Source organism: Peromyscus maniculatus, chromosome 2, assembly GCF_049852395.1.
Source record: "Peromyscus maniculatus bairdii isolate BWxNUB_F1_BW_parent chromosome 2, HU_Pman_BW_mat_3.1, whole genome shotgun sequence".
Classification (NCBI taxonomy): domain Eukaryota; kingdom Metazoa; phylum Chordata; class Mammalia; order Rodentia; family Cricetidae; genus Peromyscus; species Peromyscus maniculatus.
Genome location: NC_134853.1, coordinates 160,484,179 through 160,506,314, shown reverse-complemented (window position 1 = coordinate 160,506,314; position 22,136 = coordinate 160,484,179). Strand labels below are relative to the sequence as shown.

The following is a 22,136-nucleotide window of genomic DNA, read 5'->3' as shown; positions in this document are numbered from 1 at the left end:
CTTGCTCAGCTTGCTTTCTTACAGAATTCCAGGGCCACCAGCCCAGGGGTGGCCCTCCCCGATCAATCACTAATTAAGAAAGTACCCTGCGGGCTTTCCTACAGCCATCTTATGGAAGTATTTTCTTAACTGAGGTTCCTTCTTTCAGTTGACTCTAGCTTGTGTCCCTGAGTTGAGTTGACATAAAACTGGCCAGGACAGAAGGTATGAAGGCTGCCTGGGGAAAGAGTTGGTTTTGGAGGTAGGAGAGCCCAGGCCTGAAGTTGAGGACTGGACTTGGAGCATGATGAATTCCAGGGCTGGGGATGACGGAGGACGGAGCTCTGGAGTCAGGGCCAAGTTGGGTGCTGGAGTCTCTAAGCTGTCCCAACCACTGAACTCCGGGTTATACATGGAGGGGTTGGAAAGAGATGGGTAGGTGTCTCTGACTGGCCAGGCCTTGTCTCCATTCTCTCAAGTATGCGGGTATGTCTGGATTCCCTGTGGGCAAGGGTGAGGAATGCCATTTGGAATGAGGGAGGGGCCCTGTCTGTGCTGGTCCTGAGTGGGAGGGGGTCTCCAAGGAGTTGGACAGATCCTGGGAGGAGGGTCTTTGAATGGTGCAGGGAAGGGGGATGGGAGCGAGGAGGGAGTGGGCGACCTCTAAGCAGTTGTGCGAGTTTCCAGGCCTGTGCAGGGCCCTGTTGCAGGAGTGGGAGTGGGAGATAACACAGTGTCTCTGAAGACTTGGGAGGGGGCCCTGGGCATGTGAGGTCCCCGGGGTCTTTGAGCGGGGCGTCCCTGAAGATCTGTGAGGTCCCAGATCGCAAGTCCCAGGTCTCTGAGGAGTTGTGCGGGAGTGAGTGGGGGGTTGGGAGAGGTGTCTCTGAGTCCCAGGGTGTTTGAGGTCCGAGTCTCAGCGGTGCCGGTCTGTGAGTCCTCGGGTTTATAGGGCGCCGGCTTTATGAGGTCCCTGGTCTGTGTGGTCCGGGCTGTGCGAATCCCCGGGTCTCCAGGTCCCCGAGTCTCCGCGGCCCCGGATCTCTGAGTCCCCGGGTCTAGGAGCTCCCAGGTCTCCGCCGCCCCGGGTCTCGGAGGAGGCGGACCCGCCCGGTCCCCGCCGTCCCTCCCGGCCGGTGCTGGCGCCGCCCCGCCTGACATCAGTTCCTGCCGCCGCGCACAACCCGCGTCTCCTTCCCGGCTCCGCGCTCGGGAGGCGCCGGCGGCGGCGGAGGAGCGAGGCCCGGGCGAGGCGAGGCGAGGGCGGCGGGCGCCGGGGCCCGCGGCCGGCACCACGGAGCCCCCGCACGGCCGGCGGCAGCGGTTGGCGGCGGCCCCGGGCGCCCGGCGCGGGAAGCGGCGACGGGGCGGCGGCGGCGGCGCCATGGAGCCGCGGGAGGTGAAGGACCGAATCCTGGAGAACATCTCGCTGTCGGTGAAGAAGGTGAGTGGCCTCCTTCGGCCCCGGCCCCTCCTCGGTCCCTGTCGCTCACCTCCCGGGTCGCCTCTGTGACTGGGACCCCGGGCCACCGTCCTCCCGGCGACCCCGAGCCCTGCAGGGGAAGCGGGCGGCTCCCGGGAGCACCGCGGCCTCCGAGCTATTTTTAAAAAATAAAGTTGAGGTCAGCGTCCTCGGAGCTCCCGGTGCCCGACTCGGCCTTGCCTTCTTGCCGAGGGGGGCCCGTGACACCTCGGGAAGGCTCCGGGGAGGACCCGGCATAGAGAGCATCCCTGAGGAATTCACTGCATCCATCCTTCCTCAGGGCAAAGGCCGAGGACCAGCACTTGCTTGTCACCCCGGCTGTGCCCCGCGACTTTGCCTGGCGTCCTGGCAAGTCATCCTACTACGGGATGGCAGTTTAGAAAAAGCTAATTGCAGAGTTCTGATTGAGGACCCGAAGCGCCTAGGATTGTATTTTTGGATAGTGAGCCGTGGGACAGAGTGACGCTAAGATACTTTGCGTTGGGGCTTGCTAGTATTGGTCATCGCCCCAATTCCGGGTAGAAATGACTACCTGTCAAGGGCATGCACGTGAGTTGAGGAGATAGGCCAGCCTCAAAAGGTTGGGTGTGGTGGTGTATGCCTGCCATCCCAGCACTCAGGAGGCCAGAGAAGAATCCTGAGATCCAGGCTAGCCTGGACTACACAGCGAGACTCCGTGTCAAAAACAAAAAGTAGGAGTAGGGATCACAAAGGGATCCCAAGCTACGTGGTAGAATTCATATCCACTGAAAACCTACATGGGCAATCAGAATATATTTATTTATTTCTACTTCGTTTTTAATATCTTGCGTGATTTGAAAAGATTGACTAGCTTCCCTTTTCTGCTCTTTTTAAAGTTATATTTTATTTACTCTGTGTGTGTACGCGGGTATCTGTATGTATAGATGTGTGCCCACATGCCCGGGTGGGAGAGTGGAGTCAGGGGACGGCTTTTGAGAATTGGTTCTCTCCTACCATGTGAGTTCCAGGAATCAAATTCAGGTTGTCAGTCTCGGTAGCAAGCGCCTTTACCCACTGAGCCATCTCTCTGGCCCTCCTCTTGCTTTTCTTTCTTTCTTTTTAAATAGTCTAAATAGACCAGGCTGGACCTCACACTCTGCCTCCCAAGTGCTGCCATTAAAGGTGCCCACCACTATGCCTGGCCTCTTTTAAGGTTCTTTCTGCTTCTAGCTGGGCAAAGTGGTGCATGCCTTTGCCCAGCACTCGGGAGGCAGAGACAGAGGCAGGCCGCTTTCTGTGAGTTCTGAGGCCAGCCTGGTCTACATAGTAAGTTCCAGGGCAGCCAGAGCTACATAGGGAGATCCTATCTCGAAAAAATAAACAAATGAAAAATAAAAAGGTTTCTGCATCTAATAAGACTTACTCCGAGGCAGGACATTAGTCGGGGCTACTTAGTTTGAAGGCAGGCTGAGCTATGCAGTGATAGCAAAACAACAAGGAAGAGTCCCATCTGTGCTCTAAAGGGCGGCCATGGCAGGCCTGGCGAGATGGTAGAGTGGGTAGAAGTGCTTACAAGCCTGAGATGGTGTGCAACCTGGGTGACCTGGGTTCAGTCACCAGGACTCGTGATAGAGGAAGAGGAGTAAATTTAAAAAAAAAGGTGGCTGGAGAGAGAACCGAGTGGCCAAGGGCACCAGCAGCTTCTCCAGAGGACCTAAGTTGGGATTCCAGCACCCACATGGGGTGGCTCCGTGCTGCCTGTAACTCCAGCTCCAGGTGACTGAGCCCCTGTCTTTCTCAGGCGCCTGCACTCTGTGCACATACCCCCACACAGACACACATTAATAAAATAATGAAATTAAACCTTTTAAGCGGCAGCTGCAGCCCTCCGAGACTCTGTGTTGGTTGAGAGAGGGAGACTTTAACTAAGCCTTGATGAACTGGTAGATTTCTCAGAGAGAGAGAGAGAGAGAGAGGTATTCAGGCTAGAAGGAACAGGACCCCCTGGGTCGTCTTCTGAGGATGACGAGGAGACAGGCTAACCTCAAAAGTATCAAGGGTTCTGCTAGATGTGGCTAGAATGTGCACCCTGGAAAAGCCATACAGCCTGGCACCCAGGCCAGAGGTGCACAGACCCAGGCCCAGCTTTGGATTCTGGATTTACCATTGGGCATAATGATCCTGGCAGACAGTGGAGCCTCTGTGACCTCACAGGTCAGACTCTGCTCATGATGTTATAACGGGAATTCAGTTCCATGAGATAATATACTTGCAATGCTCAGCACAATGCCTACCACACTCTTAGGCCAAAATACTGTCTCGGCCGCTATTGCAACTTAGTGTTTCCTTGTGTGTTTCCGTGATAGGACTAGAACCCAGGGCTGTGGGCACGCTCTATAAGCTCTCTACCATGACCTACGATCACAGCCTTCTTTATTTTTGTTATTTTATTTTATCTTTGTTGTTGTTGTTGTTGTTTTGTTTTGTTTTTTGAGACAGGGTTTTTCTGTGTAACTTTTGGAGCCTGTCCTGGAACTCAGTCTGTAGCCTGGCCTGGCTGGCCTGGAACTCACAGAGATCCGCCTGCCTCTGCCTCCTGGGAGTGCTGGGATCAAAGGCGTGCACCACCACCGCCCGGCGTTTATCTAATTTTTTTAGATAGCCCAGGCTGACACAAATGACCCCTGATGACTTTTGACCTTCCCTTTCACCTCCCAAGCCCTAGAATTACAGGCGGGCATCACCACACCCTGCTTCTGTGGGATGCTGGGGATTGAACCCAGGGCCTCTTGGAGGCTGGGCACGTGCTCCCCCAACTGAGCTACATCCTGAGTACTCCTTTTTTTACTTTTCCGAGACAGGGTCTACATTGCTCAGGCTGTTCTTGAAATTGTGACCTCTTCCCTTAGCCTCCAAAATAGCTACAATTATAGACCTGGGGCACCATGACCTGCTTCCTGTAAACTTTTTAAAGGACCAGGTGGTGGATATTTCCAAGCTATAGAGCCTTCGCTGAAATTACCCAATTCTTTCCTTTTTTGTTCCAAAGCAACCAATTGATGGGAGAGGCTGTACTCCAGTAAACCTTTATAAAATAGGTAGGTAGGCTACATTTGGCCCACAGGCAGTAGTTTATATATATACTACATGGGTATACCCAAAAAAGTCCCTGTCAAGGCGGGCTGGGGAGCATTTTCAGAGAACTGAGTGTGAGCAGGCCTGTAGTAGCCCAGTGTGCATTGCGGCTGCATCTTTATGTGAGATCAGGTTTGCGGGGTGAACGTGGGCACCATGAATCACATAGTGATGGAGCATTTTTGGTTTCATGTGTACCTTCCCATGGTCCTCATTGCTCTCAACCTGTGGGTCACATATCAGATGTCCTGCATATCAGCTATTTCCAGTAGGATTCATAACAGTAGCAAAATTACAGTTATAAAGTAGCAATGAAAATAATTTTATGCTTGGGGGTCACCACAGCATGAGGCACTGTATTAAAGGGTCACAGCATAAAGAAGGTTGAAAGCCACTGTCCTAAGTTCTAGGAAGGTCACATGGGACAGGGATAAGGTCTCCATCCACCTGGAAGCAACATTATAGTAGAAGATGAGGGATATTTAGTCAGATCTTCTCTAAGGCCATTTCAGAGTCAAGCTAGCACTGCATGGCCTGAGACAGAGTATGAAGACTCGGGAGGGTAGCTTCGCATGGATCGCTCCTGAAGGAGAAAAGTAAGAATTACTCTAAGAAAACAAGTCTTTTCTTAGAGTAGCCTGAGCTGACCTCAAACTCACTGTAGCCCAGGGGACCAGCCTCCTGTAACAATGCCTTCCTGCCATCACAGGCTCATGACACTGTGCTAAGCAACACGTTCTGAAAACACACACACACATCACACACACACACACACACACACACACACACACACACACACTACACCACACATATGCACCACCCACATCCTGAAAACACCAAATGGACCAGAGGTGTACCTCAGTGGTAGGCTGCTTGCCTTAACATATATAAAGTCCTGGACTGGACCCCCAGCACTGTGTGGGGGTGCATACCTGTAATCCTAGCACTAGCAGGTAAAAGCAGGAGGATCAAAAATTCAAGATCATCCTTGGCTACATAGAGAGTTCTAAGCCAGCCTAGGCTAGACGAGACCCTGTCTCAAAAAAAAAAAAAGCCGGGCGGTGGTGGCGCATGCCTTTAATCCCAGCACTCGGGAGGCAGAGCCAGGCGGATCTCTGTGAGTTCGAGGCCAGCCTGGGCTACCAAGTGAGCTCCAGGAAAGGCGCAAAGCTACACAGAGAAACCCTGTCTCGAAAAAAAAAAAAAAAAAAAAAAAAAAAAAGCCGGGCGGTGGTGGCGCATGCCTTTAATCCCAGCACTCGGGAGGCAGAGCCAGGCGGATCTCTGTGAGTTCGAGGCCAGCCTGGGCTACCAAGTGAGTTCCAGGAAAGGCTCAAAGCTACACAGAGAACCCTGTCTCGAAAAAACCAAAAAAAAAAAAAAAAAAGACAAAAACCCAAAAAATTAAACAACAAAAACACACAAATACTCAGCTGTGGGAAGGCTGGAGTAGGAGGATTGCCATGAAGTTAAGGCTAGCCTAGACCCTACCTTCAAAATTATCATAATTATTATTATTATTATTATTATTTTTTTTTTTTTTTGGTTTTTCGAGACAGGGTTTCTCTGTGTAGCTTTGCGCCTTTCCTGGAACTCACTTGGTAGCCCAGGCTGGCCTTGAACTCACAGAGATCCGCCTGCCTCTGCCTCCCGAGTGCTGGGATTAAAGGTGTGCGCCACCACCACCCGGCCATAATTATTATTTTTAATAATAATAAAGCCACAGAGATCTCAAGTATGCAATGAAAAGTAACCGTCCTGTGTCTCCCCTCCTTAAACAGGGCAAATGAATTCATAAGGCATTGGTGGTAACACAGCGGCTGCTTGTCTGGCCAGCTTCTTCACCTGCTTGGTTGAGGTAGACTGCCGCCTGCTCAGTGAGGCTCAGAGAGGGCCTGTTTCCAGCACATGGGCCCCCATCGGCCGGAAGCCTCCCTCCCACGCCCACCCACACTCCCGGCTCCCATCGACTGTAGGCCTCTCTCCCAGGCCTCCATTGGCTGGAGCCGCCGCCCTCCCAGGCCCCATTGAGTCTAGATCCAGGGAACTCTGGCGACCAGACTGCTGCTGTCACCCAGCCCAGCTGTCCTGGGAGTGGGTTTTTCTCCGAATTTCTTTTGTTTTTTGAGACAGGGTCTCTCTACATATCACTAGCTATCCTGGAACTCTCTATGTAGACCAGGCTGGCCTTGAACTCACAGAGATCCCCCTTGCCTCTGCCTCCTGAGTGCTGGGATTAAAGGCACATGCTGCCACGTCTGGGCATTCCCCACTTTTCGACTCCTTCAGATAGCTTCGCCTTGCTAGTGCATTGAAAATTAGTGAAAGTCCTGGCCCGATGCTTTAGATCAATAGTTTTGTTCTCTCTGCTTCCAGGGAAAATGTTCTAAAACCCCCCAGTGACTCAAATTGCCCCGGTGAAGAGCTAAATAAAATAATAGCCACATACATATTTTACCAAGCGAGGCGCTTCCCTTTTCCTTCTGCTGGATTGTGGCTCTGGCCATGGCTCTTTTTCTTTGGTTGCAGAAGAGACTCTGAAGGACCCAAGGACCCTCAGGCAGGAATCCCACGGTGTGCATGAAGGCTCTGACTCTGTAGGTCACCCCACTGAGGACCAGGAACAGATGTGGGACAGGTGGTGCCCGCTTTTCCTGAGCCTGGCCTATTCGGCTTACAATATGCTTCTCTTTTTATGCGACGCTTCTCTGACATCAGGTTTCTATTTGAAGCCGCGTGACATTGTGGTCCTTTCCACCCATCACAGAACACACGAGGCCTTGTCCATCCTGGGGTTGGCTTTAGCTTAGAGCCTTTCATATGGAAGGGCCAGGTCCTGGGCTTAGAGAAACCGCCCCCTGCTGACAATAATGGGCTCCATGGTAGACCAAGGCTCCAAAGTTGGGTGGCTTCATGGTGATCCGGTTACCTCCCTCAAAACTCATGTATGTGGAGCCTGGTGTGAAAGAAGGGTCATGGAAAAACTGAACATCTGCTGTCAGCTGCCAAACATTAGGTCTAGCAGCGTACTGAGCAAGGGTACAGGGGTAGAGACGCTGAGATGGGAGCTGAGTGTGGATGTTGCGGGGAGGGAAGTCTGGCTTTTCTAGGTAGCTCATCTCCTGGGCAGACCGTTTGTCGTGCTGGAGTGCTTGTCTCCGGCTCGTCCCTGGAGTGTCGCTGTCAGAACTGACAGTTCTCCGTATCCACGGGAAACACCGGGGCCCTCCTGTCTGCTGCGTGGTTCTCCCAGGTGGCCTCCCTGGTGGCAAAGGGGCTCCCCAGCGTGGCGTTTGGAACCTGCCCTGCAGTGCAGATAGAACAGCCCTTGCCTGGAATTAGCATCCTGGTCCAGCCTAGGGTGGAAGTTCACTGGTCTGTTGGTTTCACCTAGGGACCTGAGTGCGTGCCCTGTCCTCTAGCCAGGTGGCCCTGCTTCAGGTTTCTCTATCTTATGTATCTGTGATTCGTCTTCTCCCCTTGCTTATAAGTGTTAAACATTCCAGAAACACACAGGGAAGAACGTATCTGTTTCCTGTAGTCTGTTCTCCTCCTCAGACAGCTGTTTACTGGTGGGAACAAAGAAAATCAAAGTAACCCATTGGCAAGGGAGAACAAGGAAGAGACTGTGCACATTTGAAATCCACGAGATCCCCACATTTGAAATCCACGAGATCCCCACATTTGAAATCCACGAGATCCCCACCTTAGTTCTTGGAAGCCGTGGGTCACTGGTCAGTTTTAGCACAAGTTCTCTGCTTTTTTTCTTTGATGGTCTCATGAAGCCCATGTTGGCCTTGAACTCACTACATAGCCAAGGATGTCTTTGAACTTCTGATCCCTCTGTCTCCACATGGAACACCTCACCCAGTTTTATGTGTTCTGAGGGTGGAAGCCAACCAAGGCTTTGTGCACACAAGGCAAGCTCCCTACCCACTGAACCACACATCCCCCAGCCTCATTCAAGCTCTTTGTTTTGGGTGTCCGGAGGCTGCTGAGGCTTGGAGCTACCAAACCCCCTGAGAGGAAGAGGGAATCACTGACCTGGGCTCCCTACATTTAATCTACTCAGAGCCAGCTCCTATCTCCACACCTTTCTCATCAGTAACACCACACAATGGCAGGGCAGCCCTTACTGTCTGCCTAACGTAGGGAGGGGAGGCTCTGGGAGGCAGTGTGTCCGAAGCCATTCATCTCAGAAAGAGCAGGGTTAACCTTGGAACCATTTTTCTGGCTCCTGCCCTTTTCCATTTCTCCATGATGTCCGCCCTAAGATGATAATCATGTGTCTCTCTAGGTTGGTCTCTCTAACGCATACACCAATGGGTTTCATCATGACACTCACACATGCACATCATTATACTTTGCTCCTGTGTGTCCCCAGTTACACTCCTCTGCTCCCCGTCCCATGGGTTAGCCTGTGGGCTGGTCCTCTATAAACTACTCGTGCTTTATGTATTTGCTGAATGTGCTGAGTGCTCTTGTGAGCAAATCCTGGGAAACAGGATTCATTCTAGAGACAAACATGAGACAGGTGGCAGTGTGTGTGTGTGTGTGTGTGTGTGTGTGTGTGTGTGTGTGTGTGTGTGTGTGTGGTGTCTGTGGAGGTGGATCAGTCAATAAGGTGAGCAAGGACCAGCGTTTGATTACCAGAACCCACTTTAAAAAGCCGCCCATAGCCGGGCGGTGGTGGCGCACGCCTTTAACCCCAGCACTCGGGAGGCAGAGGCAGGCGAATCTCTGTGAGTTCGAGGCCAGCCTGGGCTACCAAGTGAGTTCCAGGAAAGGCGCAAAGCTACACAGAGAAACCCTGTCTCGAAAAACCAAAAAAAAAAAAAAAAAAAAAAAAAGCCGCCCATAAAGCCGGGCGGTGGTGGCGCACGCCTTTAATCCCAGCACTCAGGAGGCAGAGCCAGGTGGATCTCTGTGAGTTTGAGGCCAGCCTGGTCTACAGAGTGAGATCCAGGACAGGCACCAAAACTACACAGAGAAACCCTGTCTTGAAAAACTAAAAAAAAAAAAAAAAAAAAAAAAAGCCTCCCCTAGTGTTCCATGCTTGCCCCTGGTGGACCATGCGTGCCCCTGGCGGACCATGCTTGCACACTGGTGGACCATGCGTGCACACTGGTGAGGCCGTGACAGCAGGATTGATTGATTGCTGGGCTTGATGGCTAGCCAGCCTAGCCCATCCAGTGACCAAGCCAAGTGTGAGACCTTACCTCAAAAAAACCCAAGGTGGACAGTGTTCCTGAGGAATGGACATTAGAGGTGGTCCCCTGACCTCTGCATGCCTCACCACACAAAGCATAAAAAAATAAGCCTTTTGTATGGTTTGTTTTGAGACAGGATTTCTCTGTGTAGTCTTGGTTTTCTGGAGCTCCTTCAGTAGACCAGGCTGGCCTCTGCCTCCTGAGCGCTGGGATTAAAAGCATGCGCTACCACCACCTGGCCGTGTAAAAGAATAAGAATTACAGCGAATGGATGTGTAGCTCGAGCCCTCTCTCGTATGTCATGATTTGTAATCCAGCATGTTCCAGCAGCCTTCCTCACCCCTGTGTCTGCGTTTTCAGCCTGCAGTATATCTGATTAGACCATGGCGTGGCTTGGGCCTTGGCCTGGAGGCATGGGTCTCCATCATGTCCTCCAGACTAACACTGTATTTAGGCAGTGACCTTGGGGGCCATTTTCCTTTGGTGGCACACTGCTTGGGTGGGGGAAGCACTCATGAGGTCATGTAGGCACAGCGGAGAGAGGGAAAGGGGAACCGAAAGCGCACAGAGGCAAAGGAGGCCCAGCCGGGAAGCCTGGGCTAAAGGAGGCTTGTAGAAACCCCTCCCCCACGTCAGCACGGTGCTGGTGACTTGCTGGTTTCTGCCAGCGCCTGCCTGCCAGCACCAGCCTGGAGGAAGAATGGAGTAGAACCCTGCACAGTGTGTTCTTTCAGGCAGTGCCTGCCTCCTGGGCCTCCGGGGTTTGCCCAGGGACTCTTGGCAATGTTTTCTCCCCACTCTGAAAGGCAGCCTCGGTTCCCAAGGTAGAAGAGGACTTTGAGATTTGGGCAATCTCCTTCCTGGAAGGAGAAGTATTTAACCACTTTAAAAAATGTTCTTAGGGCTGGAGAGATGGCTCAGCTCTTAAGAGCCATCTTAACGGGCTGCTCTTGAGGACAACTCAGGTTTGGTTCCCAACAGGCACATGGTGCTCACAACCATCTGTAACTCCAGTTCTAGGGGATCCAGTGCCCTCTTCTGGCTTCTACAGGCTTTAGGCATGGTGTGGCTATATACACAGATGCCAGTAAAACAATTTATACATAAAATTTAAAAAAAGAGTAAAAAATTTTAAATTATTGTTAGTTTGGGTTTCTATTGCTGTGAAGATTCACCATAATCATAGAAATTCTTTTTTTTAAAATATATTTATTTATTTATTATGCATACAGTGTTCTGCCTGCATCCCTGCAGGCCAGAAGAGAGCACCAGATTTCATTACAGATGGTTGTGAACCATCATGTGGTTGCTGGGAATTGAACTCAGGACCTCTGGAAGAACAACCAGTGCTCTTAACCTCTGAGCCATCTCTCCAGCCCCATAGAAATTCTTTTTTGTTGTTGTTGGTTTTGTTTTTGTTTTTCAAGACATGGTTTCTCTGTGTAACAGAGCCCTGACTGTCCTGGATTTCACATTGTAGACCAGGCTGGCCTCAAACTCAGAGATCCACCTGTCTCTGCCTCTCAAGTGCTAGGATTAAAGGCATTCACCACCATCCCTGGCAGCAATCACCCCCCCTTCCACTGGGCTAAAGCCCCAACTCCCTGACAGCAACTCTTATAAAGGAAAACACTTCATTGGGGCTTGCTTAACAGTTTCAGAGGTTCAGTCCATTATCATCATGGCGGGACATAGCGGCAGGCAGGCAGACATGGAGCTGGAGAAGGAGCTGAGAGTTCTACATCTCGATCCGCAGGCAATAGGAAGTGAACCGTGACACAGGGCATAGCTTGAGCATAGGAGACTCAAAGCCCGCCCCCACAGGGACACACTTCCTCCAGCAAAGCCACACCTCCTCATGGTACCACTCCCTATGAGCTTACGGGGGGGGGGGGGTGCAATTGCGTTCAGACTACCACAATTACATATAATTATTTGTGGGGAGACAAACACGCTACTGTGCACATGTGGAGGTCAGAGGACAACTTTTGAGGGTCACTTCTCTCTTTATACTGTGTGGGTCCAAGAGATTGAACTCGGGTCATCAGGCTTGGGAGCATGTGCTAAGTAAGCCCTTAACTAATTTTATGTGTATGGGTATCTTGCCTGCGTACATGTCTGTGCACTGTGCACATGCCTGGTGTCCACAGAGGCCAGAAGAGGACATGGGATCTCCTGGAACTAGAGTTACAGATATTTGTGAGTCACCATGTGGATGCTGGAAACCTAACCCAGGTCCTGGAAGAGAAGCAAGTGCTCTTTTGTTTTGTTTTGGTTTTTTGAGACAGGATTTCTCTGTAACAGACCTAGCTTTCCTGGAACTCACGCTGTAGACCAGGCTGGTCTTGAACTCACAGAGATCCACCTGCCTCCCAAGTGCTGGGATTAAAGGCGTGTGCCACCACTGCCTGGCACAACTGGTGCTCTAACCACTGACCCAGCTCTCTAGTCCTTAATTTTTCTTTTCTCCTCTTCTTCTTCCTCTTCTTTCTTTCTTCTTCTTTCTTTTTTTCTTTTTCTTTTTCTTTTTCTCTTTCTTTCTTCCTTCCTTCCTTCCTTCCTTCCTTCCTTCCTTCCTTCCTTCCTTCCTTCCTTTCTTTCTTTCTTTCTTTCTTTTTTTTTTTTTTGAAGCAGGGTCCCATGTATCCCTGATGGCCTCAGATTCTCTGTGCTGCTGAGACTGACCAAACCTGGACCCCCTACCCACTGGGATTACAGGCCTGTGCTGCCTTCTCTGGTGTGTGTGGTATTGGGAAGTGAACCCAGGGCCTCTCGAACGCTTAACAAGTGCTCTACCAACTGAGCCACGTCCCCAGCCCAGGCTCTTAGAAACCACATTCTGTCAATTTACCTAAAAGATTTGTCCTCCTCAGCCACCATTACGGCCTAAACAAGGCACACAAAGAAACTCCAGAACCCATTTTCCTTTTTCCCAAGATGCTTCTCAGTGGGTCTGCCAGCCTGTATAATGTATGCTGCTGTCCAGGGTGTGAGCCAGTGATCTGGGAGGTGGTGGGAAAGCCGTGGGATCCGACTCTTGGACATTCAAGAAACTTTGATTTTACCAGCATTGATTCAAGGGCAATGCAGGCCATGGCAGACAGACCCTTTAGAGCACCTCGGGGAACGACTGCCACACAAGAGACATCAACTCAAGGACGGGACTGTCATGCCCACGAGGAAATGGGACTGACCATGTGTGAATCTCAGGGTCTCTCATTGGTTCTCATGCGGAGTGATTTTTGCACACTCCAGCTTCCTGGGCCGCTGTAAGTGGTTGTCACTGGGAATCTGTTCCAGGGTAAGGTGGAGTGGAACCTTAGGGTAGAGACTGTAACACTAGGAGACCGAGTCAGAAGCTCTGCAGATGGAGCTGCAGACAGCTGAGGCCTGTAAGCTGATGCTGTCGAGGAAGGAAGCAACTAGAACATTCCCTGCACCGTGGCCCAGTTACTGAGCCCCTCAAAACCTGTGCTTCATCTCAGGTGGGAGGGAAGCAGGGGGAGCCGCCTCTGAAGTCTCAGCACAGGTGGCCAGGTGGTACGGGGGGTTCCTTTGCCTTCCTCGGCCATAAAGTGAGGGTTCTGGTCCCGTGGTTATTTTTCTGATTTTCCAGTGTGTTTGTGGTTAGCTAGCTGCCACACACTGCCCCCACTTTCTGGGTCTCTCTCCCTTCACATGCCATCCTGCATGGGGCATTCTTACTGAGACCGTGGGAAACTGCTGATGGCCGGTGGTTGTCTTAGAAACCCTTGGATGTCAGAGTTCTTCCGCCCTGGCCAGCATCCGGTCCTGACTAAGACCCTGCTAGGGATTCTCCCCGAAATGCTCTTGGCAGTGGTGTTCTGCTCTCTGGATCATGTGACACAGGCATTATTATTCTTAAGGAGTTGTGTGGGACTGGGGATGCAGCTCAGTGGATAGAATGCCTGCCTCGCATGCACAAGGTTTTATACATCACTGTATAAAACCAGGCATGATGACGGACACCTCTAACTTCAGCACTTGGGAAGCTGAGGCAGGAGAATCATCATCATCAAGATCATCCTTGGCTACACAGCCAGCCTGGACTACTTGAGGCGCCCTCTCACACCCCGAAAAGAAGCTTCATTAGATAACTCCGACTTGTTGCCTTATTTGTGTATTTTTACTATACACCTGTCCATCTGTTTGTTTTTGAGGGACTAGATGATGGATACCAGCCTTTCCCTTCAAGTCTCTGGCATCTGTGCCTGAAGGTGATCTAGACTTCTGATCAGTATTAAGCTGGGCCTAGTTGCAAAAGTTTGTAATGCCATCTTTTTGGGAAACTGAGGCAGGAGGATCTCAAGTTCAAGGCCAGCCTGGGTAATCTATTGTATTAATCACTGTTCTGTTGTTGTGAAGAGACACAATGACCAAGGCAATTCTTGTAAAGCCCCCATTTCACTGGGTGCAGCTTACAGTTTCAGAGTCTTAGTCCATTGTCATTATGGTGGGGAACCTGGCAGGCAGGCATGGTGCTGGAGAAGTAGCTGAGAGCTACATCCTGATCCATAAGCAGAGAGAGAGACATGGGCCTGGCGTGGGCTTTTGAAGCCTCAAAGCCCACCCCTAGTGACACACTTCCTCCAAAAGGCCACACCCCCTAATCCTTTCAAATAGTTCCACTCCCTGGTGACCATGCGTTCAAATATATGAGCCTATGGGGGCCATCCTCATTCACACGGCCACATATTAAGGCTGTGTCTCCAGATGAAAAGTTTAAAAAGGACCAGATTTATGGAGGCCCTCCTGAAGGGACATAGTCACACTGGCTCTTTTCCATCTGTCACTGGTTGGACATGTCCTCTTTTGGCCTCTTCTTGAGAAGTTTAGGAATAAGAATTTGAGGACACCCCGATTCCCAAGATGGTAAATGGTTTGGACCTGCCTCAGAAAGAGCAAGTGTCTGTGAAGACCAGAGGGGTTGCCTGACATGGTTGCACACACAGTAATCCCAGCACTGGACAGGCTGAGGCAGGAAGAGTCCTGCAGTCTGTCCAGTCAGTGGCCGTGCCTGGAGTAGAATTCCAAACTGCCACACAGACACTGCCCTGTCACTTCTGGGACACATGATTGCTCTCACGCCCTGCAGCAGTCCTGAGTGAGGGAAGCGTCACATGTAGACCGAGTGCCCGCGAGGATTGCTCTGTCTGTTCCAACGTTCATTTGAGCTCATTTAAGTGTGGCTGCCGTTGGCTTAGTTATTTCAGGGGTGACTCAGGTGAAGCAGCAACCCGTCCTTCCTTCCTCTGCTCCCTGGAATCCCCAGAGTTTCCTTAGCAATGGGCGATCAGAATATGCGTGCTCTCTGTGAGGCCAGCCGGGAGACTGCTGTTTACAGGGTAACCTCCAGCCCTAGCAACAGAAGAGAAACACGTCTTCCATGTTGCCAGGCTGTTTCTTTTATATTTGTAGGTTTGTACCCTCCCCAAGTGAGCAGGATGAGGCAGGCACAGGTTTAGGGACCATTGTGACTGGCAGGTGTGGGGATGTCCTGCTCTCTGGAGCCTCTTAGCTGCCAGGCCGTTCAGACAGCCTTTGTGCAGCCTTGCACACCCTCCTGATATTGTGGAAGCAGGGGTTTATCTTGCCCTGTGAAGACAGAAGTATGGCCCACCTTTCCCCCAGGACAGCCTCAGTCCGTGGCAGAGCTGGAATCTGGGTCTCTCTGTCGGTCTGGACAGCTCCGCGGTCTCTTTCAGTCCTGACTGGCCAGGACACAAGAAGAGGTCACCTGCCCCCAGCTTTGCACGGGACCACTTGTGATCTTACACAGCCAGGGACCAATCTGCATGGGATTCAGTGTTGTCTTAAGTCATTCGTCCATAGGAGAGGTCTGGGAACAGAGTGGAACCGGCCTGATCAGAACGCTCTGCGTCAGACAGCTCTTGGCTCCGTGGCGAGTGCCACCCACGGTTCCCCGAAGTCACGAGGCTGCTGCAGTCATGTGATGGCCAGTCTCCCCAGGGCGCTCAAGGAGTGCGTCTTCCTGGCTTTAAGGGCGTCTAGGATGAACCAGACAAGCTCTTCCTGGGCCTCGTGCCTGAGCACACCCCCAAAATCGGAGGACAGAGAAGCTTAGCCAGTCCAGGGTGTGGTCTGGAAACAGGAAGCCTTTTAAAAGGTCAACTTCACAGAATAGTGTGATATTCAGTCTCTCTTTGGTCCAAATGATCTTACTTTTTGGGGTGTTGTTTTATTTATGTGTATGTGTCTATGTGAGTATGCCATGTGTGCGCAGGTATCTGCAAAGGCCAGAATAGAGAGGTTGACTCCCCTGGAGTTGGAGTTTCAGACAATTGTGAGTCACCTGATGTGGGTGCTGGGAATTGAACCCAGGTCCTCTGAAAGAGCAGCCAGTGCTCTTAGCCACCGAGCCATCTCTCCAGCCCCTTATCTTGATGCTCTTAAATTTCCTCTGATGGGAACTTTCCCATCCTCCCGTAATCAAGCGTACCAGCCCACCTGCGTCTGTCCCAGGAGGCCGCCCTGCGCTCCCATGGAGACCGTCTTTCTTGTTCCACCCGTTTGTCCACCATCATTTTAGCAAAACTGGTCAAAGGAGGTTTTGGTATTTGCTGCCTCCCACCCTTTGGTCCCTCCCTCTCTGCCGTTTCTCCCGCTATCTTATTTTCCTGTTATTTTGAACATGTTCTAGTTATCCGTAACAACTTCAGTGTACGTTGCTTGTAGACAATTCTTCTTCCCACGGGACCTGACACCACCATTACCTCCTTTAAAAATTCATGATAATAGCTGGGGTGGTGGCACAAGCCTTTGATCCCAGCACTCAGGAGGCAGAGCCAGGCAGATCTCTGTGAGTTCAAGGACAGCCTGGTGTACAGAGCGAATTCCGGGGCAGCCAGGCTACACAGATCTTGGGGGGAACATAGTGATACATTCCCTTAATGTCATCAGGGCTCGGTTGCTGCTCAGCTGGTAAAGAGCATAGTTAACACACGTGAAGTCCTGGGTTCCGTCCCCAGCACTGCATAAACCAGGCGTAACAACACCTGTAATCTCAGCACCTGGGCGTTGGAGGCAGGGGGATCAGAAATTTAAGGTCATCCTGGGCTACACAGCAAGTTCAAGGCCAGCCTGGCCTACAAGAGACCTTGACTCAAAACAGAAAGATCAAGAATCTGCTGAGTTTCAAGTTCCAATTATTGCAGTCCTTTTAAAAATGCCTTGTTTATGCAAAACATATTCAATGGAACTTCCCTGCCCCTCACCCCAGGGCCATTCATCGAGGTTCCTATCACATCCTTTTAGGTCCTTGCACACTGTGACCCTGGTAACCATGGTGCCCTCTCTCTGGAAATTCTTCCACATGGCTTCTGCAGCATATACTACATGATCTGACCCTCAGCTGCCCCAGCTGACCTGATCCTGTGTCACCCCGCCCCCTCAGCTGCCGGGCTGCAGGCCTGTCAGATTGCTAAGGGGTGGCCCTGCCTCGGACCCTTGCACCTGCTGCCAGCCATGCAAGCTAGCCATGCATGGGACTTCCTGGGGATTCTGAAAGAAAGGTAGTGTCTGGCCCATCTGCAGACTCTGCTGTGTTGGTCCAGGAAGGGGCCTGGGCATCCTTGTATTTCTCAAGTTCTCCAAGTGCTCCTGTGGAGCCCTCTAGGCAAAGGATGGCACCCCCTGGGCAGCACTCAGAGAGCCTTTCCCTGACCTTGGCATCCAGGATGGCTGTCTGTGCATCTCAGCCCATTTCCCTACCACCTCGTGGACAGCTCCCCTTTCAAGTCTCATGGCAGAGTGCCACCTGACCTATAAATGGGACCATTCTGTGGCTGGGACTAGAAAACCTAGACTTGCCTTCACTTCCTTTTCCTCATCCATAGCGTCTCATCCATTGATGAACCCCTGGACACCACTTTCAGATCCTCCGTCTGACCCCCTCTCACTTCCTCCACCACCACAGTGACCCTGATGCCATTGCCCTGGCTCCCCCTCCCAACCAAGCTCTCTGCCTCCAGCTTGGGTTCCGCAGTCTGGACATGCCACACAGTCGCCTGTGACACACATCTGACCAAGTTATCTTCTGGTGCTCAAGCCTTTAGCAGCTTCGCATCAAACTGGAAATGAAGTATGAAGCCCTTACGTGGCCTGTCCATGATTCGGCCCTCAGTGGCCTTCGTGGCCTCATCTCCCATCTTCATTCCCCGAGTTCAGCCATATCAGCCTCACGGTTGCTCCTGCCTCAGGACCATTGCCCCTGTGCTGAGACACCAGCACTCAGCCCCTGGAAACCTCAGTGATCGTCCTTGGAGGAATCGTCCCTGGCCCAGAATAGACAGCAGGCCCATGCCCTTCTTGGCTTTAAAATAATATTTATCATCCCTGATGCCGTATCAAACGTATAGTTGCATAAAGTTTATCTTTAGCACAGGAATATAAGTGTGACAAGCGCCAGGACTTTGTAGATGTCTGTGAAGAATGGCATCTGAAGCTGGGGATGGATTCAGTGTAGCCTGGCTGTTTAGCATGCACAGGGTGCTGGTTTTGAGTCCCAGACTGCTATGTTGGGCTGGGCGGGGGGGGGGGGGGGGGGATGATTCATGTCTATACATACTAGGTAGTTGTAGTATCTATTGAACTATACGGCTCCTGAAGACTTGAGCCACTCGATTCTGGCCTCTGCTGAGCTGACCTTAGGCGACACTGCTCCTGTCACAGCCCAGCGGTCACAGTGTATGCTGCTTGCCACCTCAGTCAAGACCTTAGGCCGTGGGCAAGCACCATTTTCTACCCAGAGCTACACAGGCCTTCCAGGCCATTTAACCTGTTATACCTGCTTAATTCTGGCACGGCGGCACCAAGGCAACCTAGATAACACAAACGGAATGGTGTGTTCTGCCAGCTCTGAAACAATCTGCCTTTGCCGAGAGGACACCCTCTAATCGGCAGGGTGAGTTCTCCGCAGAAGTGGGGCGCTGCTCTGTGAGACTCAGGAGACACAAGGAGGGAGAGTCACAGGCTCAAATCTACAGGCTTTTAAAGATTTACTTATTTTTATTCTACGTGTGTGAATGTTTTGCCCGTATGTATGTATGCACACCACGTGTGTGCCAGGTGCTCATGTAGGCCAGAAGAGGGTGCTGGGCCCCCTGGAACTAGAGTTACAGACCCCCATAGTGAGCCGCTGAGTGGGTGCTGGGAACTGAGCCCAGGTCCTCTGCAAGATCAGTCAGTGCTCTTAACCCCGAGCTGTCTCTCCGGACCTGCGGTGAATGTTTCAGTTCTGGTTGGGAGGTGCTGAGTTTCTCTTTCTTGGGCTTTCCTAAAAATACATCAGGAAGGAATTTAAACAGTCTTTTGTTTGTTTGCTTTGTGTTGGCTTTTGCGGTAAGGGTTGTCTGTGTAGCCTAGGCTAGCCTCAAAATCTCAATCCTGTCTCAGCCTCCAGAGTGCTGGGATGATAGGCATGTGCCACCACACCTGGTAACTCTGACATTCCTTCAGGGATTTTGAAGCCAAGCATGATGACTACTATCTGTGTGACATCAGCTATGGTGTGGCTGCCGTGATGAAACAGTGTCTCTGAGCGGCCTTACTGTCGTCCACATCACGCTGCCCACACTTGTAAAGTGTTTACAAGGCCTTTTTTTTTTTGGGGGGGGGGGGTTGGGTATTTCTTCTCTGTGTAGTCCTGGCTGGCCTGAAACTCACTATGTAGATGAGGTTGGCCTTGAACTTACAGAGATCTACCTGCCTTTGCCTCCCAAATGCTGGGTTATGAGGCTCTTTGATTTTTTATTTTTTGAGACAGGGTTTCTCTGCATAGTCCTGGCTGGCCTGGAACTCACTATGTAGATCAGGCTGGCCTCAAACTCGCAAGATCCTGCTGTGTCTGCCTCCAGTGCTGGGATGAAGGGGATGCGCCACCACTGCCCGGCTGGCCCGTTGATAAACCAGGTGTTGCTGTTGTCTGAAGCCTCCTGGAAGCCTTTAGGAAACCAAGGTTGGAGCAGCTGAGTAACTTGCCCATGCTCACCCAGTGAGAACGAAGTCAGCATCTAACCCACACTGATCCCAGGACCCACACTCTTACATACTCTGCTACCTTCCTGATGCTCATAACAAGTGCTCAATATGTGACATTGACAGATATGGATTGCAACCAGAGAGTCATTTGGCATAAAAGACGCTAACTGCGCTTCCAGGCTGGTCATTATGTCCTGTGGGCCGGTCCCGTCCCTCTGGAGTCCTCATCCACTGTGTGCTCTCCCAGGCCTGCCCTGTGGGAGGCGGTTGCCAGCGGCCTCTCTGTGGCTCACCGAGAGCTCTTGCGCTGTTTGTTTACCTTTGTGCCTGCTTTCCTGACCAGCTCCCCGCGTATGGGCTCCAGCCGTTGACTAAGCTCCTTGAGCTCTTGCATCATCGACTCAGGGCATTCTTTTTCCTGCTCTCTTCAAGATCTATGCCTGGCCGTAGCATGGCCCCAGACCGTCCCCCTTCAGATAACAGAAATTCTAAACCAGCCTAAAGGGAGCCAAGGAGATGACTCAGCTGGTATAGGCCTACCGTGCAAGCCTGAGGACCCAGGTGCCGATTCCAGGACCACACAAAAGCTGCACATGGTAGCTCCCCTCGCGACTGCAGAGCTAGTGGAGCAGAGTCAGGCAGATCTCTGGAGCCACTGGCCGAGTAGCTTAGCCACTTGGTGAGCTATTGGTTCAGAGACTTTGTCTTAAAAAAAAAAAAGGCAGGTAGCCTGGCAGAGTGGTGCACGCCTTTAATCCCAGCACATAGGAGTCAGACAGGTGGATCTGAGTTCACGAGGTCAGCTTGGTCTACATAGCAAGTTCCAGGACAGTCAGGGCTACATAGCAAGACCCTGTTTCAAAACAAGAAAGGTTGTTTTTTAAGTGTAGAGAAGTAATTAAGGAAGATCTTCACTGTCGATCTCTGCCTTTCTCCCTGTGCACACACAAATGTGCATATACATACATACACCGTGCATACACATGCTGTGATGGTTTAACTGTCAGCGTGACACCATCTGGAATGACCCAGAATGAGTGTCAACAAGGGATTTTCTAGATCAAGGCTGACCAGTGGGCACATCTGGAGGATTGTCTCGATTATGTTAATTGATGTGGCAAGAACCAGCCCACTGTGGGCGGCACCATTCCTTAATCAGGGGCCTGAGCTATATAAGCGTAAGAGGGGACTGAGCTCACACTAACTCGTACACATTCATTTCTTGTAACTAGAGTTTTCCTGCCCTGCCCACAGTCAGTACAAATCTCTGTCACCCGCCAGTCCCACAGCCGCTCAGACCCAACCAAGTAAACACAGAGACTTATATTGCTTACAAACTGTATGGCCATGGCAGGCTTCTTGCTAACTGTTCTTATATCTTAAATTAATCCATTTCCATAAATCTATACCTTGCCACATGGCTCATGGCTTACCGGCATCTTCACATGCTGCTTGTCCTGGCGGCTAGCAGTGACTCCTCCCGCCTTCCTGTTCTTTCTTTTTTCCTCTCTGTTAGTCCTGCCTATACTTCCTGCCTAGCCTCTGGCCAATCAGTGTTTTATTTATTAACCAATCAGAGTAATTTGACATACAGACCATCCCACAGCACTCTCTGCTTATGTCTGTGAATGTGATATGTCAAGTACTGCTGCCTTGGTTTCCCCCACCATGAAGGTCTGTCACCTGGAGTTGTGAGCTAAGATAAAAGCTTTCTTCTAAGCTGACTTTTGTCAGGGTAATTATCACAGCAGCAGAAATGAAAGCAGGGTGCATGCACACGCAGAAGTGTGTGTTTTGCCGGATGCTACGCCGTTGGTGTGACTGAGAATCCCGGTTCATGGACGCTCATCATCTCAGCTAATGTTCATTTGCCGCTTGCTGCTCACCAGCTATGCTGAGCTTCTTGGGTGCTTTTTACTCCCTGATCCCCTAAACCAGCAGCAGCAGCAGCCAGCAGGACAGCCTGCCATGGTGGCAGTGCCGTGCGTCTGAACTGTCCAAGCCAGAGCTGCTTGCCCCGGGTGACTGCTGAGCGCTTGAAATATGGCTGGTGCTACTTTCTGTTTCATTTAAGTTAGTTTAAATTTTGTTTTCTTTTTACATTGCGCCTTACGTCTGGTGCTGTGTGCATGCTAAGTGCAGCCACATTGCAGCCCACTGATTTCATTTAACTTCATGCAACCACATAAGGCTGGCAGGTACTTTACCAGACAGTTCGGCTTTAAAAAGTCCCTTTAGTTTGTTTTAAAGGGGAGAAAAAATGAGTAGGAGAATGAAGTAACTTTCTGAGGCATTGCTGTGCCCAGTGCCTGGCTTCACAGTCTTGCCTCCTGCCTCAGCCCCTCTCG

At 51.3% G+C, this 22,136-nt stretch overlaps 1 protein-coding gene across 2 annotated transcripts in view; it reads left to right on the top strand.

The window, feature by feature from the left end:
* Positions 1–1,179: 1,179 nt before the first annotated feature.
* The window catches only part of Plekhm2 (pleckstrin homology and RUN domain containing M2), a 42,532-nt gene continuing 21,575 nt past the window's right edge, over positions 1,180–22,136 (top strand). For both annotated transcript variants that reach the window (XM_076565607.1, XM_076565606.1), the window contains exon 1: positions 1,180–1,423. In XM_076565607.1, the coding sequence (XP_076421722.1) occupies positions 1,364–1,423 (60 nt within the window). In that variant the 5' untranslated portion in view covers positions 1,180–1,363. The remainder of the gene's footprint in view (positions 1,424–22,136) is intronic.